The following is a 26,735-nucleotide window of genomic DNA, read 5'->3' as shown; positions in this document are numbered from 1 at the left end:
ACCAGCCATACTGCTAGTTCTGTGTGTGATTTTCTGCAAGACATGTCAGTGTTCTGCCATGGCCAGTGAAGAGTCCGGTTCTCAATCACATTGAGCACATCTGGGACCTGGGTGAGGGCTAGGGCCATTCCCCCCAGAAATGTCTGGGAACTTGCAGGTACCTTGGTGGAAGAGTGAGTTAACATCTCACAGCAAGAACTGGCAAATCTGGTGCAGTCCATGAGGAGGAGATGCACTACAGTACTTAATGCTGCTGGTGGCCACACCAGATACTGACTGTTACTTTTGATTTAGAACCCCCTCCTTTGCTTAGGGACACATTATTACATTTCTGTTAGTCAAATGTCTGTGGAACTTGTTCAGTTTATGTCTCAGTTGTTGAATCTTGTTATGTTCATACAAATATTTATTTACACGTTAGGTTTGCTGAAAATAAACACAGTTGACAGTGAGAGGGAGTTCATAATGTTTCTGGGATAGTAAGATAATCCTAATGAACAAGGATACTAGACCCAGAACAAAAATATGCTTTTAGAGTTAACCGGCCAACAAACAGTGCCTCTATTCTCCACTCGTCTGACCTGTCCTACGCTGCTCCATCTCTCCATTGGCCTCTCCTGAGACAGGAGTTTTTAACAGGATCTGCTACTGCAGAAAAGGCCCCTGGCCCGCAGCGGCTCTGGATGTAGACAGTGCCTCAGTGGACTACACTAGTACTGCACTCAGCCATCTCCACAAACACTCTTCCTGCATGGCAACAAAGCCCTGGGAAACAGCACTGATGTTCTGGGATGCAACAGACTGGATCCTATAGTGATCATCCCCCAACTAATGGACTGGCAGAAGTGCTTTCTGTGCAAGTTTATCCGCTAGCACCGTTACAATGAAATCTACTAAATCCCAACAGTCTGATGCACTGACAGAGAGATACTCCCAGACATGTAGAGTTAACTCTTACAGGACACACGCAGGATCCATCAGACCAAGCTAACCATCTGTTCAGTCCCAACCCAGGCAGTATAATAAACCTCTACTAAAACCTATTCACTCTCAATGCTGAAAACAGCCCATCATGGCTTCCTTTAAGTATATTTAAGGGAAACCACTAAGGGAAACCACTAAGGGAAACCCATATGTTTGTAATGAGAATAACAGGCGACAAAGAGGGAAAACAAGAGTTCCCGCTGACATAACTGAATTTAGAGGGGAATTCAGTTAAAACCCCAGGAGATGGGTTTGGGCAAGGGTCAGCTGCATTGTGTAAGCTAGCAACACACACAGAGGGCTACCAAATACCAAACAAACACCAAACAGACAACAATCAGCGCCAACCCTAATCCAATCGGAGAGGTGTAGTCTGGTACCGTGGAAACAATTCAGCAGCACCTAGTGTCTTGCTTCTTCAAATATGTATCCTATTTTTCCTAAAAAACAAGCCATCCACTCATTTTCCACATAAATGTTCCCTTCATTAAATGCAGATGTGTATCTCTGGCTGCCTGGCCAGATCATATCGTACAGAGTAAAAGCAGTAAACCAGTCAGAGAGGAGAGGAATACAGGAGACTGTTACGTTTCCTCTCTGGCATGGATCTATATTGCTGTTGTTGTCTATTGACTCTTTAGCTGACCATGGGCTTTAGTCTTGGACAAGGGACAGACACACTGACAGGTGTATGTGTGTGAGAGCTTGGCTCTAGCAGTCCAGTCACGGCTGTGATGTGACGGTGACTAGTGGAGCAGCAGAGCTCTCCTATCTGTTTCCAATTACAGAGCTGGATCATTCCTGAGAGACACTGAGACAAGCAAGATGGCTGCCAGGCTACTACCCCAAATGAAACACGTCAGAGACGGAATAACGTAAAGAACTCCGACCAGCGCAGGGTTCAACCACGTGAAATCCTGGTCCCACTTCAAACAAATGACAACTTCTAAAGTATTTCTATTGTCTTCTCAAGCACGACATACTCCTCAAATCATCCAGTCCTGTGCTGTCCCCACTGACTCACCTGATGGTCCTGTATTTTGCGTCCCACCACCCGGAAGGCGTTGTTGCCAGTGTGGTGGTATATGTGCACTCTGCTGAAGCCCGTGGAGCCGCCGGCTGGAACCCATTTCTTATTGGCATCGTCATACACCATGACAGCGGCCCGCGCCTGACAGATACTCTGTTCACTGCAGAGAGGAGAGAAAAACAGGGGGGCACACGTTAAACAGCAGTACACAAGGGGACATTGGTTTCTAGCCCAAACAGTTGATCAGAGTTAATCAAGCCTGTCCAGTACAACAACATTTGTGGTCTCCTGAAAGTCAGGAACTGGAAGAGTGGGTGTCTGAGAGGATAATGGTATTGGAGGAGTCGTTTACATGATGGGATCTGACATGATTAAAAGGAGAATGGTCTAAGGGGGTGTCAACTATCCATTAAGATACACTACAAGGACCAAAAGTATGTGGACACCTGCTAGTCAAACATCTCATTCCAAAATCATGGGCATTAATATGGAGTTGGTACCCCTTTGCTGCTATAACAGCTCTTCTGGGAAGGCTGTCCACTAGATGTTGGAACATTGCTGCGGGGACTTGCTTCCATTCAGTCACAAGAGCATTAGTGAGGTCGGGCACTGATATTGGGCAATTGGGCCTGGCTCGCAGTCGGCGTTACAATTCATTCCGAAGGTGTTACATGGGGTTGAGGTCAGGTTCCAGACCAGTCAAGTTCTTCCACACCAATCGACAAACCCTTTCTGTATGGACCTCGCTTTGTGAACGGGGGCATTGTCATTCTGAAACAGGAAATGGACTGTTTCCCCAAAGTTGGAAGTACAGAATCGTCTAGAATGTCATTGTATGCTGTAGCATTAAGAAGTCTCTTCACTGGAACTAAGGGGCCTAGCCCAAACCATGAAAAACTGCCCCAGACCATTATTTATCCTCCACCAAACTTTATAGTTGGTAGTTGACACTATGCATTGGGACAGGTAGCATTTTCCTGGCACCCACTAAACCCAGATTAGTCCATCGGACTGCCAGATGACGAAGTGTGATTAATCACTACAGAGAACGCGTTTGTACTGCTCCAGAGTCCAATGGCGGCGATCTTTACACCACTCCAACCGATGCTTGGCATTGCGCATGTTGATCTTAGGCTTGTGTGCGGCTGCTCGGCCATGACAACCCATTTCATGAAGATCCTGACGAACAGTTCTTGTGTTGACGTTGCTCCAAAGGTAGTTTGGTAGTGAGTGTTGCAACCGAGGACAGTCAATTTTTACGCGTTTCAGCAGTCGCGTTCTGTGAGCTTGTGTGGCCTACCACTGCTGTTGCTCCTAGGCGTTTTCACTTCACCATAACAACAGCACTTACAGTTGACCAGAGAAGCTCTAGTAGGGCAGAAATTTGACAAACTGACTTGTTGGAAAGGTGACACCCTATGACAGTGCCACATTTTAAGTCCCTGAGCTCTTCACTAAGACCATTCTACTGCCAATGTGTGTCTATGGAGATTGCAAGGCTATGTGCTGAGATTTTATACACCAGCCAGCAACGGCTGTGGCTGAAATAGCCGAATCCACTAATTTGAAGGGGTGTCCACATACTTTAGTATATATAGAGAGCATATCAGGGTGAGTGTGCAATTGTTTACTCCATGTGTAACTCTGTGTTGTCTGTTCACACTGCTATGCTTTATCTCGGCCAGGTCGCAGTTGCAAATGAGAACTTGTTCTCAACTAGCCTACCTGGTTAAATAAAGGTGAAATAAAAAATAAAAAAATACTTGGGCAGTTCACCTGCAGAAGGGAAACCATTCAGCCTAGGCCTAGTATTTAACAGAGTCTTGGTAACTACACACACCACCACACTCCTGCATCCCCACAAGGGCTCTGGTCACAACTAATGCACTATATAGGCTGCAGTAGTGGGTGTCATTTGAGACTTGGCCAACTCTGTTACCGACCAGCAGAACAAAACAATTAGGCCAAGGCCCTGTCAGGCAGTAAATTATTCACCAACATCCTTCACCCTCCCTCCCACTCCATAGCAACTACTCCAACAGGAGGAGACAGACAGGAGAGAGAGGGGCAGAATGTGAAGAGAGAGAGGCAAAGAGAAAGAAAGACAGAGGAGAAAAATTGTGAGAAAGAGAGAGCGAAAAAGAGAGAGGGTAGAGGCCCTGGGGAAGAGAACCGCCACATAACCTCTCTCTGGTGAGTGTCAGCAGGGGAGAAGGGAGTGTTGTTCGACAACATTAAACCATGCAGGGGAAAGCCTGTTTTCTACTTTTGTCTTTGAAAGAGGCTTGAAACATGCATCTCCTCTCCGCAGCGTGATACATCAGACTCAATTTCATCTAGCGGTCGTTTCCTGATTATTGATCTCTAGTCAGACCGGGGATGGCAGAGAGACCTGAGACTTTGTGGAATTGCTCTCGAAGGTAGAAAAGAAGAGAATAAGAGAATTGCAAAGCTGGCGAAACACGAACAGGCCCTAGAGGGAGGCGCAGAGCTCCCAGACTTGATGTGGGAAGCGGATGCTTTGGAATGGAAGAGGGAGGGTCTCTTACTCAGCAGTACCTTTGTCATCTCACTCCCTCTGCAAGGGAGAACCCAACCCACACCTCACTGTCAGCACCCATCAGCATATAGCAGTATAACAAATGAACTATGCCCTGCCAAACAGACATAGCCATGAAGGTCACAGCCTCTCACTTCAAAGGAAAACAGCTATAAACACAAAGAAACCTCTTGCTCACTGAGACAAGCATCACTCTATCTACGACACGATGACCCATGAAAGCAGGGTAGGCACAGACATTACAGCTGTGGTTACTGGCTGTCCATTAAAAGGTAATTGCAACAAGCAAATTGCTTTGTCAACAACAGGGAACCTGAGTCTCAGCACCAATTACTCTTTAAGACCACTCACAGATTGTTGTTTTTTTACTAAAAAAAACAGTATTGTAACTAAAGCTCATTATATTCGTGGCGGCGCTAGAAGGTGATCTATGCTCTTTCATCCGAGAAAATCATCATTCCATTTTTGCTTTCCATTAGCTACCCTGACTATCTTCAGACCTGAATTGCTTTCGCCCGGCAGTTCTATATCTGCCTGCCTGCTGTAGTCTGTCTGTAGTGACAGAGTACTGATAACCTGCCAAGAGACATGAACCCACTTATCCCAATACACAGCCAGCGTCCTAGTCTCACACACACACACACACACACACACACACACACGACAGTCACCTTCCCAGTGTGAACACACCTGACACTACAGCGCACCTTAATATGCTCCTAATGGACAACAATAGAAACCCTACAGTCTTCAGTAGAAAATAACTGGTGAATAACACATAATGGTGACATGGAATACTAAAGGACATGGTCAAAATCAGTTATACTCTCACGTCGACCACGAACTAGGGCATAATATACAATGCAAATGAATGGAGAAGAACAATGGAAATAAAACACTAATTTATTCATGGGCTACTGCTCTAATCAGTACTCAAATACATTTGATAACCAAGCTCTTATTACAAGATTCCCTTGTTCCACATTTCCACCGGTTTCCTTGTTTCACGGGACTCTTGTAGGAGTCGTGTAATAAAGTATAGTGCTCTCTTCTAAACCACCAGAGAGAATCTGGAACCTAACTAAGGCCTTTGGCTCCGATCCACCACCACTTTCCAACCACAGGAAACTGAAACCCAGAGGAATCCAACCCCAAACCAAGTGTCCAAGGCAGGGGGAACATGCCTTCTAGTGCATTCTCAGCCCTCCGAGTGAGCTTGAGGCAGCAACATGGCATTGGTGGTGGACTGCCCTTACCCATAAAAATCAGCGGTCGGATCAGAGGTTGCTCATTACCCCTTAATTTTCACTTCTTTCACCCCAAAATCTGCACAGTCATCTAAGCAATGGCTGCCATTGGCTGACCACCCTCCCAAACACATATGGGTTGAGTAACGCGTGTTAGTGTACCACGGCTTACTGTTGTCATAACACAGAGACTGAGAGACCCCAAAAGGCTCTTCACATCACTGTGAAGCTAATGGGAATAGGAATAATGGCTGTAAAGCCAAGCAAATGTAAAGAAAAGAAGCTAGCTTGTCAATGGAGGTTGTTGTGGAGTCCTGCCTACCTAGTAGATGTGTCGCTAGCTGTGTAGGAAAACAAAGCGAAAGGACAGTGGCCTGTCTCTCTCTCTCGTATCGTGTTGCCTTAATGCTAAGTTGAGTAGACCCAGACTCCCTCATTAAAGTCCTGATCCCATTCAGAGCCTCTCTTCTCCCCATTAGTTCCTCTCAGTCTGCTCTCAGTACACCTATACAGCTGCCTCTGGGCTCTCTGAAGAACAAGGTAGTAGAGTACTCCACTCTGAGTACCACTAACACCATCCCCTTATACACACACACACACACACACGCCAGTACAGTACAGGACACACACACACCACATTTAGACGTGTATAAACACACACATGAAGCTGTAACGTTGAGCCGGTGGAATTGGAACAGGTATAGCAGAGGGTTTCTCTCCCTTCATTAATGCTAAGGTCTCTCTATCAAAATATAACATCAAAGGGCTTGGCTGTGAGAGAGCAGGCAGCTAGCGCCTCCAGCAGAGCTGTGAGAGAGCAGGCAGCTAGCGCCTCCAGCAGAGCTGTGAGAGAGCAGGCAGCTAGCGCCTCCAGCAGAGCTGTGAGAGAGCAGGCAGCTAGCGCCTCCAGCAGAGCTGTGAGAGAGCAGGCAGCTAGCGCCTCCAGCAGAGCTGTGAGAGAGCAGGCAGCTAGCGCCTCCAGCAGAGCTGTGAGAGAGCAGGCAGCTAGCGCCTCCAGCAGAGCTGTGAGAGAGCAGACAGCTAGCGCCTCCAGCAGAGCTGTGAGAGAGCAGGCAGTTAGCGCCTCTTGACGTCAGAGCCAAATAGAGCTGTGAGAGGCGCTCCAGGGACTAGCTAGGCCTGCTTATGCAATACAGCGCCTGCCTTCTATATCCCTACCAAAGAATAGATGGCAAATGGATCACCGCTCTGATTGTTATTGCTAAGAACAGGAAGGCAAATACTTTTTGAAGTAACACTCCAATATTTAGGTTTGTAAAAGGCTCCAAATCATTATTTTCTTCAACACAGTCGAATGAACAGACCCCATGGAGGTTTGTCAGCAGACAGACATCACTCCCTCCACCGCTTCCTCTGTCCCCTGTAGGCGCAACACCAAAGAGAGGCCTTGGTCGACGGCTGTGTATTTTCCACATGGCCACAGAGAGAGCAGAGGAAATCCTGATCTCTAAATTGTGTACTTGCATGCAGTGGTTAGGATTTAACAAACAGGAATGTTGGCATAGGTATCTGTCCGCAGTTTTAATGCCATGGCTATTGTTGGCTTTAATAAGAGGCTGAACTAGGCTCTACACTCATAGTCTGGGCAGAGGCCCGTTTCCAAGCTGAAAAAAAGAGGACAAAGCCTGTAAAAATCTAAACAAAACCAAGTAAGACAAAGAAACACGAAGGACAGTGTTTTTCCCCCACAACTAATGTTGTAGGCTCTGAGTAGATTTCGATAGAACATGTTTGTTTTGGGCTTTGACTCAGCTCTGAGGCCCGAAGACAGAAGAGAATGGAATTTCCATGGTGTCTGCTCTGACTCACAGAGGATGCTGGGGACCACATCTATGTGGCTCATGTGGCTGGATGAGAGGACCAGGGTTGAGGGCTGGGGGGCTGTTCATGGAGCAGTGATGAGAGACAGGCACATCCGGCTCCAACCCGTCCACAGAACACTCAACACTGGGGCAGATTTACTGCCCACTGCAGACAGAGATGGCAAGGGCGTAGTAGCATCCAGAAATAAACACAGGGAGGCTGTACAACCCTACTAGACGCTACCTAGAAACAGTCAGATAAGTAGTCAGAGTACCTCAGTCATCTAATGAGGGCTCATTTACCTGGAGAGGGTCTCATGAAACACGCCAGGGGGATTTATCATCTCCACAGTGAACCAACACAATATGGATGTGTCAGTTCAGCATTCTGCCTGACGTGATTACATGTCAACCACATGTCAGTGAGGGGAAACAAGAGCCTTCTTCCAGCCAGCCAGTCCATCTGTAAGGCATTAGGGGATGGGAAAGGATGTAGGGGAGGGTCTGGTTCAAAGTTAGGGCTGAAGACTCCAACTGGACGCAGAAATTCCAGTAGAGTCTGAGTGAGGACTCCTACGGGACACACCGACGCATACAGTGCATTTGGAAAGTATTCAGACTCCTTCCCTTTTTCCACATTTTTCTACATTACAGCCTTATTCTAAAATTAATATTTTTTTCCCTCATCAGTCTACACACAATACCCTGTAATGACAAAGCGAAAACAGGTTTTTAGAATTGTTTGCAAATTTATTACAAATAAAAACAGAAATACCTTATTTGCATAAGTATTCAGACCCTTTGCTATGAGACTCGAAATTGAGCTCAGGTGCATCCTGTTTCCATTGATCATCCTTGAGATGTTTTTACCTGTCGTAAATTCAATTGATTGGACATGATTTGGAAAGGCACACACCTGTCTACATAAGTTCCCACAGTTGACAGTTCATGTCAGAGCAAAAACCAAGCCAGGAGTTCGAAGGAATTGTCCATAGAGCTTCAAGACAGGACTGTGTCGACGCACAGATCTGGGGAAGAGTACCAAAAAATGTCTGCGGCATTGATGGTCCCCAAGAACACAATGGACTCCATCATGTTTAAATGGAAAAAGTTTTGAACCACCAACTCTCTTCCTAGAGCTGGCTGTCTGGCAATCGGGGAACAAGGGTCTTGATCAGGGAAGAACTCAATGGTCACTCTGACAGAGCTCCAGATTTCCTCTGTTGAGATGGAAGAAACTTCCAGAAGGACAACCATCTCTGCAGCACTCCACCAAATCCGGGCTTTATGGTAGAGTGGCCAGACGGAAGCCACTCCTCAGTAAAAGGCACGACAGCCTTTTACTGAGAAACAAGATTCTCTGGTCTGAGGAAACCTGGCACCATCCCTACGGTGAAGCATGGTGGTGGCAGCATCATTCTGTGGGGATGTTTTTCAGTGGCAGGGACTAAGAGACTAGTCAGGCTCGAGGGAAAGATAACAACGACCCTAAGCAAACAGCCAAGACAACGCAGGAGTGGCTTCCGGACAAGTCTCTGAATGTCCTTGAGTGGCCCAGCCAGAGCCCGGACTTGAAGCCAATGGAACATCTCTGGAAAGACCTGAAAATAGCTATGCAGCAATGCTCCCCATCCAACCTGACAGAGCTTGAGAGGATCTGCAGAGAAGAATGGTAGAATCAACCCAAATACAGATGTGCCAAGCTTGTAGTGTCATACCCAAGAAGAGTCAAGGCTGTAATCGCTGCCAAAGGTGCTTCAACAAAGTACTGAGTAAAGGGTCTGAATACTTATCTAAATGTGATATTTAATTTATACAATTTTCTTGATAAATTTGCAAACAAATCTAAACCTGTTTTTGCATTGCCATTATGGGGTATTGTGTGTAGATTGATGAGGGGAAAAAAATGTTAATCCATTTTAGAATAAGGATGTAATGTAACAAAATGTGGAAAAGGTCTGAGCACTTTCCCAATGCACGGTAGATTGTAGACAAACACCACTGGGGCGAGCCTAGAACGCTTTGATCCACCAACGGCTGGTTGCCAAGATATTTCCCAAACCCAGAAAGTGCAAACGCATACACACCGCAGCAGCAGAGTGAGAATGCCAGTACAGTACTAGACTAGTCCCCACTTTGCCTTACAACCAGCCCCTCTCAGGTGGCCCCCGGCTAGTGTCAATCACACAGGAGTGAGGAGGAGCAGAAGCTCAAGGTTAGCCTGACACCAGAGTACTGCTAGCTAGAGATGGGACAACACTTTAGCCTTACAACTCATCATGTGTGCAGATAGTGGACTGTTCCATTTCAAGAGCTCTTCCTTCAACAGATCACAGAATGTGGCACGATTGTTTGCTCAGCAAACATCCACAGAGGTAGTTTATACACTCCTCCGGTTCACCACCTACAAACCTGGAGCAGACAACACTCTACAGTCCTCTCAGCATATAGTAGAAGAGCAGAAGGGAAGCGGTGAGAAATGCCACTGCTGAAAACTCAGTGATGATTGAGGTGCCAGAAGCCTGCTGGTCCTCAAACTGTTAGAGGCCCATTGTAGGTGGAGGTGTTGGGTTTCAGAGCCTTAACATAATGTTGGGTTTCTATCTGAGATATACCCTAGTGTTTAACCCAAAAGGCTCAGACTTGTATTTTTCTATCTACGCGGGCCGGCACGCCTGTCTCACTGGACCATGGCTCCGGGTGGACCTGCTCTGACTTGGGCCAATGCCGGGCCACTGGTGCTCTTCAATGGCGTTTACATAACAAACCATGTCTGTGAACTTTAACACCTTCTCACAAAGCAACAGTGTTGATGCAGAGGTTGTTAATTCTGCTCACCACAAGTCTTTAGAGTCCCACTCCTGATGGAAACACAACAACACTAGAGTTCACATTGACATAAAACAGTGGTGACACACAGGTCTTAGTAGAGTCCCAGGCAGGTGGAGGTGTTCCACTCGGCTAGAAGTAGGACCAACAGCACCTGGTCTCTGCTGTTAAATATATGGGAGATGCAGTATCAAGGCTGACGCCAGCAGGGTAATCACGGACACATCGTGCCCTCTCCCTCCGCTTTGACGTGTATACAACTTAAGACACCCGAGTGACGATGTCATCAATAAGGAATTAATTTGCTTCGTGAAACGGTTCATCGATAGTCTGGTCCCATCTGTATGTGCTCTAGCAAACATGTCTGGCATGACAACAGTCCGTGGCAGATCGTTATAAGAGTTGGCTAGACAACATAGCGATCTGTAGCCAGGATCGTTTCTAGCAGGAGCATTGGAGCACTTTGTGGTCTTGTTAGCACTGTCAGTCCCAGTGTAAGAAAGAAATACCATGAATACACTACATTTTTTGGAACTGACTAAATAATGTAACAGAAATAGAAAGAATAGCCGTGGTCATCAGGAGTAGCATTACTCAACAGCAGATTCAGGAGTTTCAGTCCAAGCTGTTGCCTTAAAATGGTTACAATTTGTACTGACAACTTTGACTGGTCCCTAAAAGACAAGGTTGTGTGTGTGTGTGTGTGTGTGTGCCTACGCATGTGTGTTGCTCTCCATCCCCTCCACAGCATGGCAGAGTGCAGGGGGAACATTCCAAGTAGAAAGAGAGAGCAGAAAATAAATTCCTTTTCATTCCCATAATATCCCCCTCTGAGTTTTCACTGCACGCCCCTCAATCTCACCAGGTGAAACTAGTAACAAGGATGGGGGGGTAGACTATGGGGGTAAGGGGGTAGACTATGGGGGTAAGGAGGTAGACTATGGGGGTAAGGGGGTAGACTATGGGGGTAGGGGGGTAGACTATTGGGGTAGGGGGGTAGACTATGGGGGTAGACTATGGGGGTAGGGGGGTAGACTATGGGGGTAGAGGGGTACACTATTGGGGTAGGGGGGTAGACTATGGGGGTAGGGGGGTAGACTATGGGGGTAGGGAGGTAGACTATGGGGGTAGGGAGGTAGACTATGCATGATAAATGTCAGTTCCTCATCGTCTAATTGCATGTTGTAGACATATGTAGTGAGTCCCCTCCCCTCAGCCCTGCTACACTAGTCACAATCCTTCATTGACATTTCCTCCAGTCTTTTAATAGGCTGAGAGAAAATACAGCCATCGCCTTAGCAACACTGTGTGTATGTGGGTGGGTTTTTAATGTGGATCCCTGGCTGCTTCCACATAGCTGTGAGAGTGAGACACTCCTAGACTAAACCATTAATCTCTCACTATTTCACACACACACACACACACACACACACACACCTGATGAATATCAGACAGGAGGGACTGACCTATTGCCTTTGTGTGTGTGACGGTGTGTGTGACGGTGTGAGTGTGTCACTATGTCCACGGGTGGGGAGGGAGAGTGAAGAATCGAGAGAATGTAAAACAACTGTTACTACGTACAGCGAGTAAAACTTATGGCCACAGCCTGGACTCTGTCATTACCCAATGCAGTCTGATTATCCTCCACGACAGCCATACACAGGCAGCCCACTCCTCCCCACCACCAACCCTACCCAACCCAGTACAGCACAGAGGGAGCTGACGGCTTGAAAACACTCACTGCCATGAGTCATCCATAACACCAGCAGATTTGGTGGGAAGAGAGGGATAGATAGACAAAGATGGAAAGGGAGAGATAGCGAGAGCCAGTGTTCATTCATGCTGCTCACTAGGCAGGACAATGTGAGGCATGATCACTGTAAAAACAGGCGGGCGGGCCCCTTAGGTGATCTCTTCTAGCTGGCATGCTGGGGCCACAGATCCAGTAGATGGGCTGTGTTGACGAGCCAGGGGAGGCAGCTCTTAGTCGACTGGCACACAGACAGGAACACACTCTAAAAAAGGGACAGTTGGGAGGCGACTGACTGAGCGCTAATACCTTCATAATGATGACTTTGTGGGCTGTTCACACTAGGCCTCATGCAGTAGAGGCGAGCGCAAAGTACAATTAACATGTGAAATGTAGCTCAGCTGGAACAGGAGGCCTTTGCTTGCTTTCAGGAGATTAGTGGAAATGGGACTCGATTCGCTTCTGAACATGTGATATTCTCAGTGCATCTTCAGGCCAGATGAAAAGAGTCAGTACCTTCTCTTGTTCGCCTGAGCAAGCTTGTTGAGTGGTACCTCAACACTTACAACACAGAGTAACACTGGATTCAAGTAACTGCGTCAGGTCCAAGGAAGTAAAATTCAAATGGACCTTTTCAGGGAAAAAACATAATGTGAAGAACACTGAAAACATCCCTGTGGATTCAGTTCCACCCTAATGAAGCCATTCACCATAGGACCCAGAGGAGCACTAGATTACTAGGGTCCTTCCCTGGTGTGATCAACAGGTAGACAGACAGCTCTCATTGGCTGTAATTGGTCTGACCTTCGACAGCACCATGCCAACGAGCGCCAGAAAGACCCCCTGGGGAGTGGCGGAGGAAACACTGTGTCGTTCTGGGGTTCTGAATACCAGAAAGGGACTAATGGTGAGGCGTGGGAGAGACATCATAATCCATTGTTGTCATACCAAAACTGTCCTCCTCTGCGTTCACCAGGTGTGACGGAATCATAACTCAAATCACAAAGCAAAAAAACAACCCAAAACTGGTTCCACATCAACAAAATGATGACAGAGACAATGCAACCCAAAGAAAAACATGTTGTCATACAGAAGGTGTTTGAGGGGAAACTTAGTTTGCATGCTGCCACAACCCACCGGAAGCTTTGACCTTGTGAGCACACTGCTAGCGTGTGTGAGTGACAGCAGCAGCACTGTGTTTGTGAACCCGCCAACCTCATCAGGTGTTTACAGGGTGGCTGGCGGGGCGGTGAGAAAGTAGCAGGTGAGAAGTTCCTCTTCTGGAGTTTTTTCACTGGATGAGTCCTATGTGGCCATTCAGCCAGTCACAGAGAGGGATTCATATGGAAGACAGCAATCAATCTCCCATCACCCCGTGGGCTAGCAGAGCAGGCCCTGTTGGGCTGCATGGGAACTGGCTGGGAACTACTGGTTTTCATTAGGCTCAGGGTTGACTGGCCAAGTTGTTTGTTGTTGTTGTTGTTGTTACTGAACATGGGATTTCGAAAGCTAGACTCGTTCCTAATGCATCAATCCACAGTGGAACGTTCAAATGAAAGGGAGAGAACACCGGTGAGGCCTAATGTTTTTTACTTGAAAACATGCCTGAAGTGACATTCCCAAATGTATATGCCTAGTTACAAACTAGGATTTTGTGTCAGCGCACATTGGGCTGATATGTGAACAAACTGATATAAATATTTGACGAGGATCCTCCTTTGCTTACCATGATGTATTGCTTAATGTTCCGGCGGCCACATGCAGTAGAGTACATGTCCGCAGCTCCTTAGGGAGCGATGCAGCAGAATGATACGATGAACAGAGAAACCGCAGCATCTGGGAACCACTCATTGTAACAGTAACAACATCCGCGTTAAAAAAAGATATCCAACATCATACCAGGGGAATCATTTCACAATAGACATTAACGGCCCAAACTCTTCCTTCGCCTATATCTCTGTCATACATCAAGGCTTCATGTGAAGCCACTCCTGTGAAGATGTGTTCAAGACAACAAAAGCCAAGAGGCTCTGCTTGGCATGAATATGCAACAGTTGCTTTGATGAGGAAGACAAGACTGACAGGCACCAGGCACATTCTGTACTGAGAGACAACCCATCCAAGATCCAACGCAGAGGAGGGATCTAGTACTATATTAGACTATACAGTACAGCAGGCAGGCAGGCAGGCTACAGTACCTACCGGTAGATGTCCATTTTGGAAGACAAGACGCATGCTCTTTCATTGAGGATGAAGCTGGAAGCCTTGCAGTGTGTGGAGGTGTGGAGCTGCATGGTTCTCCCCCAGGCCCCCCTCCACCCCACCTCCACGCTCCCCAAGACTCAGTGCCCAACGGTTGTTACTGCTGCCAGACGCTCTGTGGTGCAGTCCGTCCCTCCCTCCACCTTCCGCTCTACCACCCTGTCTGATTCATGTTGATGCCCACTTCTTAAAAAGGCATTCGTGAGTCATGATGAAGCGATGCATGGGTGCTGCAAGTCAGCCAGTCAACCAGCCAGTCAGTGATGCTCCTCCATGCTAGCCTAGCTTTGTGATGTGAACGGCTTCTGATGCTGAATCCGGCTTTTCACAGTGGTAGAGGGTAACCTGGCAACAGGCGCTCTCCTCTCCATCCCTCGCAGGCAGCCAGTTGTTAAAGGAAGATCACGTTTGGAGAAGATGAAATCACGGCACACACAGCAGAGATTTCTTCTCCTCCCCCCTCTCGCTCTCTCTCTCTCTCTCTCTCTCTCTCTCTCTATCCCAACCCAGTCTTTCCTCTCTCATCTGCATCTCCCTCCAGAATATACTCATCATAATAACCAGGCAGAATTATCTGTGTTTCGAGCCTGAACCAAGCGTTGTCATGACACGTTTGACGGGGAGGAATTCTCCCTTCCTGCAGGTGATAACGATTATAAAACTACAAAGCTAAGGAAGAGCCGTTGTCTGAAAATGAATGCACCTGACCAGAATCATCTGTGTTAAAGGCTTATGTGTTACGGTGCGTGAATGAGGACCCAAAAGCGAATCAACTTAAACAGAGCTTCTTTAATTACCAAACATAGGTAGGCTCAGATGGACCGGCAGATTCCGACAGGACAGGACAAGGTTACAGCAAACATGACGACAGTCTGGTTCAGGCATGAATGACACAAACAAACAAGAATCCGACAAGGACAGGAGCAGAAACAGAGAGAGATATAGGGACCTAATCAGAGGGACAAAAGGGAACAGGTGGGGAACGGGGTGAATGGGTAGTTAGAGGAGACAAGGGACAGCTGGGGGAAAGCGGGGGAGAAAAGGTAACCTAACACGACCAGCAGAGGGAGACAGGGTGAAGGGAAAGGACAGAGACAAGACAACATGACAGTACCCCCCCACTCACCGAGCGCCTCCTGGCGCACTCGAGGAGGAAACCTGGCGGCCACGGAGGAAATCATCAATCAGCGCACGGTCCAGCACGTCCCGAGAGGGAACCCAACTCCTCTCCTCAGGACCGTACCCCTCCCAGTCAACTAGGTACTGATGACCACGGCCCCGAGGACGCATGTCCAAGATCTTACGGACCCTGTAGATAGGTGCGCCCTCGACAAGGATGGGGGGGGGGGGGGGGGAAGACGAGCGGGGGCGCGAAGAACGGGCTTAACACAGGAGACATGGAAGACAGGGTGGACGCGACGAAGATATCGCGGAAGAAGAAGTCGCACTGCGACAGGATTAATGACCTGAGAGATACGGAATGGACCAATGAACCGCGGGGTCAACTTGCGAGAAGCCGTCTTAAGGGGAAGGTTCTGAGTGGAGAGCCAAACTCTCTGACCGCGACAATACCTAGGGCTCTTAGTTCTACGCTTATTAGCAGCTCTCACAGTCTGCGCCCTATAACGGCAAAGTGCAGACCTGACCCTCTTCCAGGTGCGCTCGCAACGTTGGACAAAAGCCTGAGCGGAGGGGACGCTGGACTCGGCGAACTGAGATGAGAACAACGGAGGCTGGTACCCGAGGCTACTCTGAAAAGGAGATAGCCCGGTCGCAGACGAAGGAAGCGAGTTGTGGGCGTATTCTGCCCAGGGGAGCTGTTCTGACCAAGACGCAGGGTTGCGAAAAGAAAGACTGCGTAAGATGCGACCAATAGTCTGATTGGCCCGTTCTGCTTGACCGTTAGACTGGGGGTGAAAGCCGGAAGAGAGACTGACGGAAGCCCCAATCAAACGGCAAAACTCCCTCCAAAATTGAGACGTGAATTGCGGACCTCTGTCCGAAACGACGTCTGACGGAAGGCCATGAATTCTGAAAACATTCTCGATGATGATTTGTGCCGTCTCTTTAGCAGAAGGAAGCTTAGCAAGGGGAATGAAATGAGCCGCCTTAGAGAACCTATCGACAACCGTAAGAATAACAGTCTTCCCCGCTGACGAAGGCAGTCCGGTGACAAAATCTAAGGCGATGTGAGACCACGGTCGAGAGGGAATAGGAAGCGGCCTGAGACGGCCGGCAGGAGGAGAGTTACCGGACTTAGTCTGCGCGCAGACCGAACAAGCAGCCACGAAACGACGCGTGTCATGCTCCCGGGTGGGCCACCAGAAACGCTGGCGAATGGAAGCAAGCGTACCCCGAACGCCAGGGTGGCCGGCTAACTTGGCAGAGTGAGCCCACTGAAGAACGGCCAGACGAGTAGGAACGGGAACGAAAAGAAGGTTCCTAGGACAAGCGCGCGGCGACGGAGTTTGAGTGAGTGCTTGCTTTACCTGCCTCTCAATTCCCCAGACAGTCAACCCGACAACACGCCCCTCAGGGAGAATCCCCTCGGGGTCAGTGGAGGCTACTGAAGAACTGAAGAGACGAGACAAAGCATCAGGCTTGGTGTTCTTAGAGCCCGGACGATAAGAAATCACGAACTCGAAACGAGCGAAAAACAGCGCCCAACGCGCCTGACGCGCATTAAGTCGTTTGGCAGAACGGATGTACTCAAGGTTCCTATGGTCAGTCCAAACGACAAAAGGAACGGTCGCCCCCTCCAACCACTGTCGCCATTCGCCTAGGGCTAACCGGATGGCGAGCAGTTCGCGGTTACCCACATCATAGTTACGTTCCGACGGCGACAGGCGATGAGAAAAATACGCGCATGGGTGGACCTTGTCGTCAGAGAGGGAGCGCTGAGAAAGGATGGCTCCCACTCCCACCTCTGACGCGTCAACCTCGACAACGAACTGTCTAGAGACGTCAGGTGTAACAAGGATAGGAGCGGATGTAAAACGATTCTTGAGGAGATCAAAAGCTCCCTGGGCGGAAACGGACCACTTAAAGCACGTCTTGACAGAAGTAAGGGCTGTGAGAGGAGCTGCCACCTGACCGAAATTACGGATGAAACGACGATAGAAGTTCGCGAAGCCGAGAAAGCGCTGCAGCTCGACGCGTGACTTAGGGACGGGCCAATCAATGACAGCTTGGACCTTAGCGGGATCCATCTTAATGCCTTCAGCGGAAATAACAGAACCGAGAAATGTGACGGAGGAGGCATGAAAAGTGCACTTCTCAGCCTTCACAAAAAGACAATTCTCTAAAAGGCGCTGGAGGACACGTCGAACGTGCTGAACATGAATCTGGAGTGACGGTGAAAAAATCAGGATATCGTCAAGGTAAACGAAAACAAAGATGTTCAGCATGTCTCTCAGGATATCATTGACTAATGCCTGAAAGACAGCTGGAGCGTTAGCGAGGCCGAAAGGAAGAACCCGGTATTCAAAGTGCCCTAACGGAGTGTTAAACGCCGTCTTCCACTCGTCCCCCTCCCTGATGCGCACGAGATGGTAAGCGTTACGAAGGTCCAACTTAGTGAAAAACCTGGCTCCCTGCAGGATCTCGAAGGCTGAAGACATAAGAGGAAGCGGATAACGATTCTTCACTGTTATGTCATTCAGCCCTCGATAATCTATGCAGGGGCGCAGAGACCCGTCCTTCTTCTTGACAAAAAAAAAACCCCGCTCCGGCGGGAGAGGAGGAGGGGACTATGGTACCGGCGTCAAGAGCTACAGACAAATAATCCTCGAGAGCCTTACGTTCGGGAGCCGACAGAGAGTATAGTCTACCCCGGGGGGGGGTGGTTCCCGGAAGGAGATCAATACTACAATCATACGACCGGTGTGGAGGAAGAGAGGTGGCCCTGGACCGACTGAACACCGTGCGCAGATCGTGATATTCCTCCGGCACCCCTGTCAAATCACCAGGCTCCTCCTGTGAAGAAGAGACAGAGGAAACAGGAGGGATAGCAGACATTAAACATTTCACATGACAAGAGACGTTCCAGGAGAGGATAGAATTACTAGACCAATTAATGGAAGGATTATGACAAACTAGCCAGGGATGGCCCAAAACAACAGGTGTAAAAGGTGAACGAAAAATTAAAAAAGAAATGGTTTCACTATGATTACCAGAAACAGTGAGGGTTAAAGGTAGCGTCTCACGCTGAATCCTGGGGAGAGGACTACCATCCAGGGCGAACAAGGCCGTGGGCTCCTTTAACTGTCTGAGAGGAATGTCATGTTCCCGAGCCCAGGTCTCGTCCATAAAACAGCCCTCCGCCCCAGAGTCTATTAAGGCACTGCAGGAAGCTGACGAACCGGTCCAGCGTAGATGGACCGACAAGGTAGTGCAGGATCTTGAAGGAGAGACAGGAGTAGTAGCGCTCACCAGTAGCCCTCCGCTTACTGACGAGCTCTGGCCTTTTACTGGACATGAAGTGACAAAATGACCAGCGGAACCGCAATAGAGACAGAGGCGGTTGGTGATTCTCCGTTCCCTCTCCTCAGTCGAGATGCGGATACCTCCCAGCTGCATGGGCTCAGCACCCGAGCCGGCAGAGGAAGATGGTAGTGATGCGGAGAGGGAGGCGACGGAGAGCGCGAGCTCCTTTCCACGAGCTCGGTGACGAAGATCAACCCGTCGCTCAATGCGAATAGCGAGTTCAATCAAGGAATCCACGCTGGAAGGAACCTCCCGGGAGAGAATCTCATCCTTTACCTCTGCGCGGAAACCCTCCAGAAGACGAGCGAGCAAGGCCGGCTCGTTCCAGCCACTGGAGACAGCAAGAGTGCGAAACTCAATAGAGTAGTCTGTTATGGATCGATTGCCTTGACATAGGGAAGACAGGGCCCTGGAAGCCTCCTCCCCAAAAACAGATCGATCAAAAACCCGTATCATCTCCTCCTTAAAGTCTTGATACTGGTTAGTACACTCAGCCCTTGCCTCCCAGATTGCCGTGCCCCACTCACGAGCCCGTCCAATAAGGAGAGATATGACGTAGGCGACACGAGCAGTGCTCCTGGAGTAAGTGTTGGGCTGGAGAGAAAACACAATATCACACTGGGTGAGGAACGAGCGGCATTCAGTGGGCTCCCCAGAGTAACACGGCGGGTTATTGATTCTGGGCTCCGGAGATTCGAAAGCCCTGGAAGTGGCCGGTGGATCGAGGCGGAGATGGTGAACCTGTTCTGTGAGGTTGGAGACTTGGGTGGCCAGGGTCTCAACGGCATGTCGAGCAGCAGACAATTCCTGCTTGTGTCTGCCTAGCATCGCTCCCTGGATCTCGACGGCTGAGTGGAGAGGATCCGAAGTCGCTGGGTCCATTCTTGGTCGGATTCTTCTGTTACGGTGCGTGAATGAGGACCCAAAAGCGAATCAACTTAAACAGAGCTTCTTTAATTACCAAACATAGGTAGGCTCAGATGGACCGGCAGATTCCGACAGGACAGGACAAGGTTACAGCAAACATGACGACAGTCTGGTTCAGGCATGAATGACACAAACAAACAAGAATCCGACAAGGACAGGAGCAGAAACAGAGAGAGATATAGGGACCTAATCAGAGGGACAAAAGGGAACAGGTGGGGAACGGGGTGAATGGGTAGTTAGAGGAGACAAGGGACAGCTGGGGGAAAGCGGGGGAGAAAAGGTAACCTAACACGACCAGCAGAGGGAGACAGGGTGAAGGGAAAGGACAGAGACAAGACAACATGACATTATGTAACATGTCTGCATGTAGGCTCCAGTATAGAAAGAACACTAAGGGTAAGGCATTGCTCCTGGGGTCGGGAAACTGGCATTTCTCTGCACGTCAACACACACCCTTGAGCAAACATTCTCCCACACACAACCTTCAGCCAACAACATTCACCTGGACACACACACACACACACACACACACACACACACACACACACACACTTATCCTCCTGTAGGCCATCATTGTAAGTAAGAATTTGTTCTTAACTGACTTGCCTAGTTAAAGAAAGGCTACATACGGGCTACTCCATGTTTGTTAGAAACAGTCTGTCAGCACAGTGAGAGAGGACAGGATTAACCATGCCGTAGCCCCTACAACAGGGGGGATATTTTTAACCCTGGCTGATTAAACCATAGAACCCTACCACTTGCTCACCGTCACTTTAACAGCTTGAGGTCAAAGTTGTCTTTAACCACAGATTTGGGATCAGATTACCAGACCCATAATCCTAATCTTAGTCTAAGCATTAGAGGGGTGAAAAATATCTGGCCCTGTATCAGTGGTTTGAGACAACATCTACCAACTCCAAAGATTCTACTTCCCCCGTCCATAAGGCCCCAGGAGGTCTGACAGAACAGATGCATTCTGGTCATGGCGTGAGGCGAGGGTGGGCGGCAGAGAGAGGAGGGATTCCAGACCTCACCGCATGTGAAGCGGCTGTTGGTTCGCCATGGGAACGGGAGTGAGTGTTAAATCAGCTGCAGGATAAGGACCCAGTCGGTCACAGGACAGAGCAGGGCTGGCCCAGCAGATGCACAGTCGTTAATCAGGACCCCAGTCACCCTTGCACCCATAAACACTGCTGTTAATCTGAGTGTTGATTGGGCACTTCCATTTCCAGAAACATTTCCATACCTCGTTTATGAGACTCATCTCACTATAGATCACTGGTTCTCAGTCCTGGTCCTGGGGATCCAAAGGGGGGCACATTTTAGTTTTTACCCTAGCACTACACACCTGATTCAAATCATCAAAGCCTTTTGATGAGTTGATCATTTGAATCAGGGGTGTAGTGCTAGGGGTAAAAACTCAAATGTGCCCCCCTTTGGATCCCCAGGACCAGGACTGAGAACCAGTGATCTATAGATGACTAAATCACTGAGCAGCACAGAGTGTGTTTACATGCTAAACAAAAAATGACAATGAATTGTGACAATATTGTCCACCTCGGTTTCTGTTTCCTCAGTATAAAACCCCGGTTGAGAAGAAAATACATCTGCCCTGGTAATTCATTTCAAAGATGAATAAAAGCACTTACATGAGAGCTATTCCTCACACGTTCAGCAACCTGCAAAGTCAATAACTGTCAAAACACTGGTCTCACATTAAGAGCTGTACGATTCAATTAGGGCCTGCACTCACAAAGGAGTACCAAACATGTACTGACAACAGACACGTTTACTGTCACAGAATGCCAAAAAAACTGAGTGCAAATGATCTATAAATGAAACGCAACATACATATGTTTGGTACCTCAACCACCACAGCCATAAACTGACAGCAGGCAGTGGTATTCACCTGTGTAATGCCAAGCCCCTAAAGCTAGGCAAGCCAGGCTGACCATATGTGAGAAGGAGTTCTGCCTTCTCCCACCCCTGCCTCCCCTCACTCCCCCACCACCTCTTGGGAGCACACATGGTGCGAGGGAGGGGGGTGTGAGACTCCTCTGTGATGGTATTTTGAGTTTAGTGCCACAACAGGTGGCTGGGGCATGCTTGGCAGGTTACTCAGTCAAAGACATCTATCTCTCCACAGCCTTGAAAGAAAGAGAGAGCTAGAGAGGAGATAGTGAAGAATAGGAATAGAGAGTGATAGTAAGAGAAAGGGGGAAAAAGGAGGGAGGTGTAGAGAGAGATAAGACCACTCAAGGAGGCATGAATGATTCAGTTCTTCACTTCTACAGCCTGCAGCTAAGATGCCAGACCGAGAGAGAGAGTGCGAGAGAAAGAGAGCGAGAGAGAGAGAGGTGTGTGAGAGAGAGAGAGAGAGAGAGAGAGAGAGAGAGAGAGACAGAGAGCGAGAGAGAGAGAGAGACAGAGAGCGAGAGAGAGAGAGAGGGGGTTGTGTGAGAGAGAGAGAGAGGGAGAGAGAGACTGAGGTGAGAAAGGTGTGTGAGAGAGAGAGAGAGGCTGAGGTGAGAGAGGTGTGAGAGAGAGAGAGAGAGAGAGGCTGAGGTGAGAGAGGTGTGAGAGAGAGGTGAGAGAGTGAGAGGGGTGAGAGAGAGAGAGACTGAGGTGAGAGAGGTGTGTGTGAGAGAGAGAGAGAGAGAGAGAGAGAGAGAGAGAGAGAGAAGCGAACGAGAACAGGAAGAGAAAGGAAGAGAGAGAAAGAGTGAAAGAAAGACGGAGGCAAAACAAAGTGTAGAGCGAGATAAGACCACTATCAAGGAGGCATGAATGATTCCGTTTTTCACTTCTACAGCCTGCAGCTAAGACACAGCCACAATGCCAGACAGTCAGAAGAGCTGAAATTGAACATTATATACACATTGGGATTCAGGGCCTGAAACAGTGATGGAGTATTAAGATTTTCCTCCTTCCTTGACCATACAAGAGTCACGAAGAAGATGGTGGTCCTTACTAAAAGCACAAACAAATGAGTGTTTTTCCATTGGTCATGTTCACAATAATCACAGCCATCTAGGCTCCCGTACCTCACAGATAGGGGAAGACATAGCTACACACATTCAGACAAGCATGACATCACTGACAGGAACCAATTGTTCAGTAAAATGAATGGCGCAGGCAGCTGAGGACGACAACATCATAGATCTTCCTGGATCTTAAGTAAAGAATCCCGAAGGGACTTTGAGGAGGCTCTTATTCCCAGAAGCACCAATACCATGCAGGCGGCAGATGATCACATGATCTACTTCAGCGTTATCACTTTGTGGGCGAGGCTTGACGAGGAGCCATTCATCACTCCACTGTACAGGACCACCGACACCTTGCTTAGATCACCTTCACCCTTTCCAGCTGCGCTCCATGACTACATGACATCCGAATGCCCGGAAATCAATACCCCTTTAAAGGAGCCCTTCAACCCTAGCCCACTGAAGGGACATACATCAGGACTGATATACCAGTATCCCCTCTGTCTTCCCCGCTATCTGTCCAGCATCTGAGCATGTCTGGATGAAAGCTGAGAAACTAAGAGTAGAATGAGTAATCAAGCAGTAAGTCAGCACTCTTCTGCCCACGGGTTGGGAAAAGGGTCACGGCTGAGTTTGACCAGTGACAAGCAACCGAGGCAGTTCACAAGGAAATGTACAACAGAGAGAGAACAGCAGGAAAACTACAGAGTGCTGAATAAATGTGTCTTTTGTTGCTAAACTAAGGACGACACCCAGCTGCCCAAATGCTCTTCTCGTTCACTTATGTTTTCTCTGCACAGACAAGCCAAGTCAGTCGCTGTTCAGATCACACTGGCAAAAACCTAGGAGATCAGATCAACATCTCTGCTGCACTTTAAGAAGTCACGACCAAGAGGAGGAAACATGTAGATGAGGAAAAGATGGAGGGAAAAAGGGAGCAAGGGAAGGAGTAGAAGTGGGGTCTTGTGTTACAGTGCATACAGCTGTTAAACATTACTGGGTCAGTGGCCACGCTGGTGGCGAACGTATCCCTGCTGCAGTGTAACATCAGACCCCAGGCCTCCCTGAAGCTCCCCTGAAGCCTAGGCCTTCCGGACACAGAAGAGACTATATGGAGGAGACTATATTGAGCTTCAGCATCAATCAAATCAGCAGAGTAAATCACCACGAAGGCTAGAGCCTGACGCCTACACTGTCACCTCACTACAGGACATCATAACCAGAGTGAGAAGGGAAGGGAGGGAGAGAAGAAGAGAGAGTCCGGAGACAGGAGCAACAAATAGGGGAGAAGTTAGGAAGGAGGACAGAAAGGGCCAGAACGCATGAAACAAATCATGATATCAAGAATGATCAGAGAGCAAGGTGGGGAAAGTGAAAGAGAGAAGGGGTTGAGAGGTAAAGACAGAGATAGGTCAAGATAGAGTGTGAGAGTAAGAGAGAGAGTTGAGGTAGAAGTTCTGCCAAGGCTGGGTTTTAAAAGGAGCTCGCCAAGCTGGGTTAGCGACATCAGTCACACGCCCAGACAGAGGTAATGGATAACCAACACATGGAAAAGACTACCTGCTCCACCAGATGCCTTTAACAGCTCTGCAGACAGTTGTGCTGCAACGGTTTTTACATTTACAAACAAGTATTTGTGTTATTTGTGTTACTGGTGGTAGGCTTTGTTACTTTGGTCCCAGCTCTCTGCAGGTCATTCACTAGGTCCCCCCGTGTGGTTCTGGGATTTTTGCTCACCGTTCTTGTGATCATTTTGACCCCACGGGGTGAGATCTTGCTCCACGCAAGATCTCACCCCGTTTGAAGATCGAGGGAGATTATCAGTGGTCTTATATGTCTTCCATTTCCTAATAATTGCTCCCACAGTTGATTTCTTCAAACCAAGCTGCTTACCTATTGCAGATTCAGTCTTCCCAGCCTGGTGCAGGTCTACAATTTTGTTTCTGGTGTCCTTTGACAGCTCTTTGGTCTTGGCCATAGTGGAGTTTGGAGTGTGACTGTTTGAGGTTGTGGACAGGTGTCATTTTACTGATAACAAGTTCAAACAGGTGCCATTAATACAGGTAACGAGTGGAGGACAGAGGAGCCTCTTAAAGAAGAAGTTACAGGTCTGTGAGAGCCAGAAATCTTGCTTGTTTGTAGGTGACCAAATACTTATTTTCCACCATCATTTGCAAATAAATTAATAAAAAATCCTACAATGTGATTTTCTGGATTTTTTTTCTCATTTTGTCTGTCATAGTTGAAGTGTACCTATGATGAAAATTACAGGCCTCTCTCATCTTTTTAAGTGGGAGAACTTGCACAATTGATGGCTGACTAAATACTTTTTTGCCCCACTGTATGCTGAGCACATGTTGGCTGCTTTTCCATCACTCTGCGGTCCAACTCATCCCAAACCATCTCAATTGGGTTGAGGTCAGGTGATTGTGGAGACCAGGTCATTTGATGCAGCACTCCATCACTCTCCTTCTTGGTCAAATAGCCATTACACAGCCTGGAGGTGTGTTGGGTCATTGTCCTGTTGAAAAACAAATGATAGCGAGACTAAGTGCAAAGCAGATGGGATGGTGTATTGCTGCAGAATGCTGTGGTAGCTATGCTGGTTAAGATTGCCTTGAATTCTAAATAAATCACTGACAGTGTCACGAGCAAAGCACCCCCACACCATCACATCTCCCCCTCCATGCTTCACGGTGGAAACTACACATTCACCTACTCTGCGTCTCACAAAGACACGGCAGTTGGAACCAAAAATCTGGACCACTGGTCTAATGTCCATTGCTCATGTTTCTTGGCTCTAGCAAGTGTCTTCTTCTTATTGGTGTCCTTTAGTAGTGGTTTCTTTGTAGCAATTCAACCATGAAGGCCTGATTCACGCAGTCTGCTCTGAACAGTTGATGTTGAGATGTGTCTGTTACTTGAACTCTGTGAAGCATTTATTTGGGCTGCAATTTCTGAGGCTAATAACTAATGAACTTATCCTCTGCAGCAGAGGTAACTCTGGGTCTTCCTTTCCTTTGACGGTCCTCATGAGCCAGTTTCATCATAGCGCTTGATGGTTTTTGCGACTGCACTTGAAGAAACTTTCAAAGTCTTTGGATTTTCCGGATTGACTGACCTTCATGTCTTAAAGTAATGATGGACTGTCGTTTGTCATTGCTTATTTGAGTTGTTCTTGCCAATATATGGACTTGGTCTTTTACCAAATAGGACTAATCTTCTGTATACCACCCCTACCTTGTCACAACACAACTGATTGGCTCAAACGCATTAAGAAGGAAAGAAATTCCACAAATGAACTTTTAACAAGGCACACCTGTTAATTAAAATGCATTCCAGGTGACTACCTCATGAAGCTGGTTGAGAGAAAGCCAAGAGTGTGCAAAGCTGTCATCAAGGCAAAGGGTGGTTACTTTGAAGAATGTATTTTTGATTTGTTTACATTTTCTTTGGTTACTACATCATTCCATATGTGTTGTTTCATAGTTTTGATGTCTTCACTATTTAGGAAATAGTCAAAATAAAGAAAAACTCTGGAATGATTAGGTGTGTCCAAACGTTTGACTGGTACTGTAGGTGTACATCAATTACACTCTGTCACCAATTTGCTTTAATGACAAAATTAGGCCTTTGGAAAAAGAGACAATGAGGGCAGCATTCAGACAGACAACAAGACATCTGTCATAGCCTGGGCACATATAGTTTATTATGCAGACTGAGTTCCAGCCTTTGACCTAAAGGTACAGGAAGCAGTCTTTCTCCTTTCACACATTTCCCCCAGGGACCTTTGAGACAAATAATATTCTCTGGATCAATGACAACAAATGCAGAAAAAGTACAAAGAAATTGCA

The 26,735-nt window shown here is 47.9% G+C and overlaps 1 protein-coding gene across 7 annotated transcripts in view; it reads right to left on the bottom strand.

The window, feature by feature from the left end:
• LOC110521055 (protein enabled homolog) overlaps positions 1-26,735 on the bottom strand; it is a 158,391-nt gene that overhangs the window by 73,519 nt on the left and 58,137 nt on the right. For 4 of the 7 annotated variants that reach the window (XM_036975858.1, XM_036975864.1, XM_036975865.1 and 1 more), the window contains exons 1-2: positions 14,426-14,532; positions 2,009-2,174 (exon numbers count right to left, since the gene is read on the bottom strand). In XM_036975858.1, the coding sequence (XP_036831753.1) occupies positions 2,009-2,174; positions 14,426-14,517 (258 nt within the window). In that variant the 5' untranslated portion in view covers positions 14,518-14,532. Of the gene's footprint in view, positions 1-2,008; positions 2,175-14,425; positions 14,533-26,735 lie in introns of those variants that run through there. The other 3 variants (XM_036975862.1, XM_036975860.1, XM_036975861.1) reach the window with 1 other exon arrangement.

Source organism: Oncorhynchus mykiss, chromosome 4, assembly GCF_013265735.2.
Source record: "Oncorhynchus mykiss isolate Arlee chromosome 4, USDA_OmykA_1.1, whole genome shotgun sequence".
NCBI lineage: Eukaryota > Metazoa > Chordata > Actinopteri > Salmoniformes > Salmonidae > Oncorhynchus > Oncorhynchus mykiss.
Note: the sequence above shows the minus strand (reverse complement) of the source record. Positions and strands in the feature narration are given on the sequence as shown.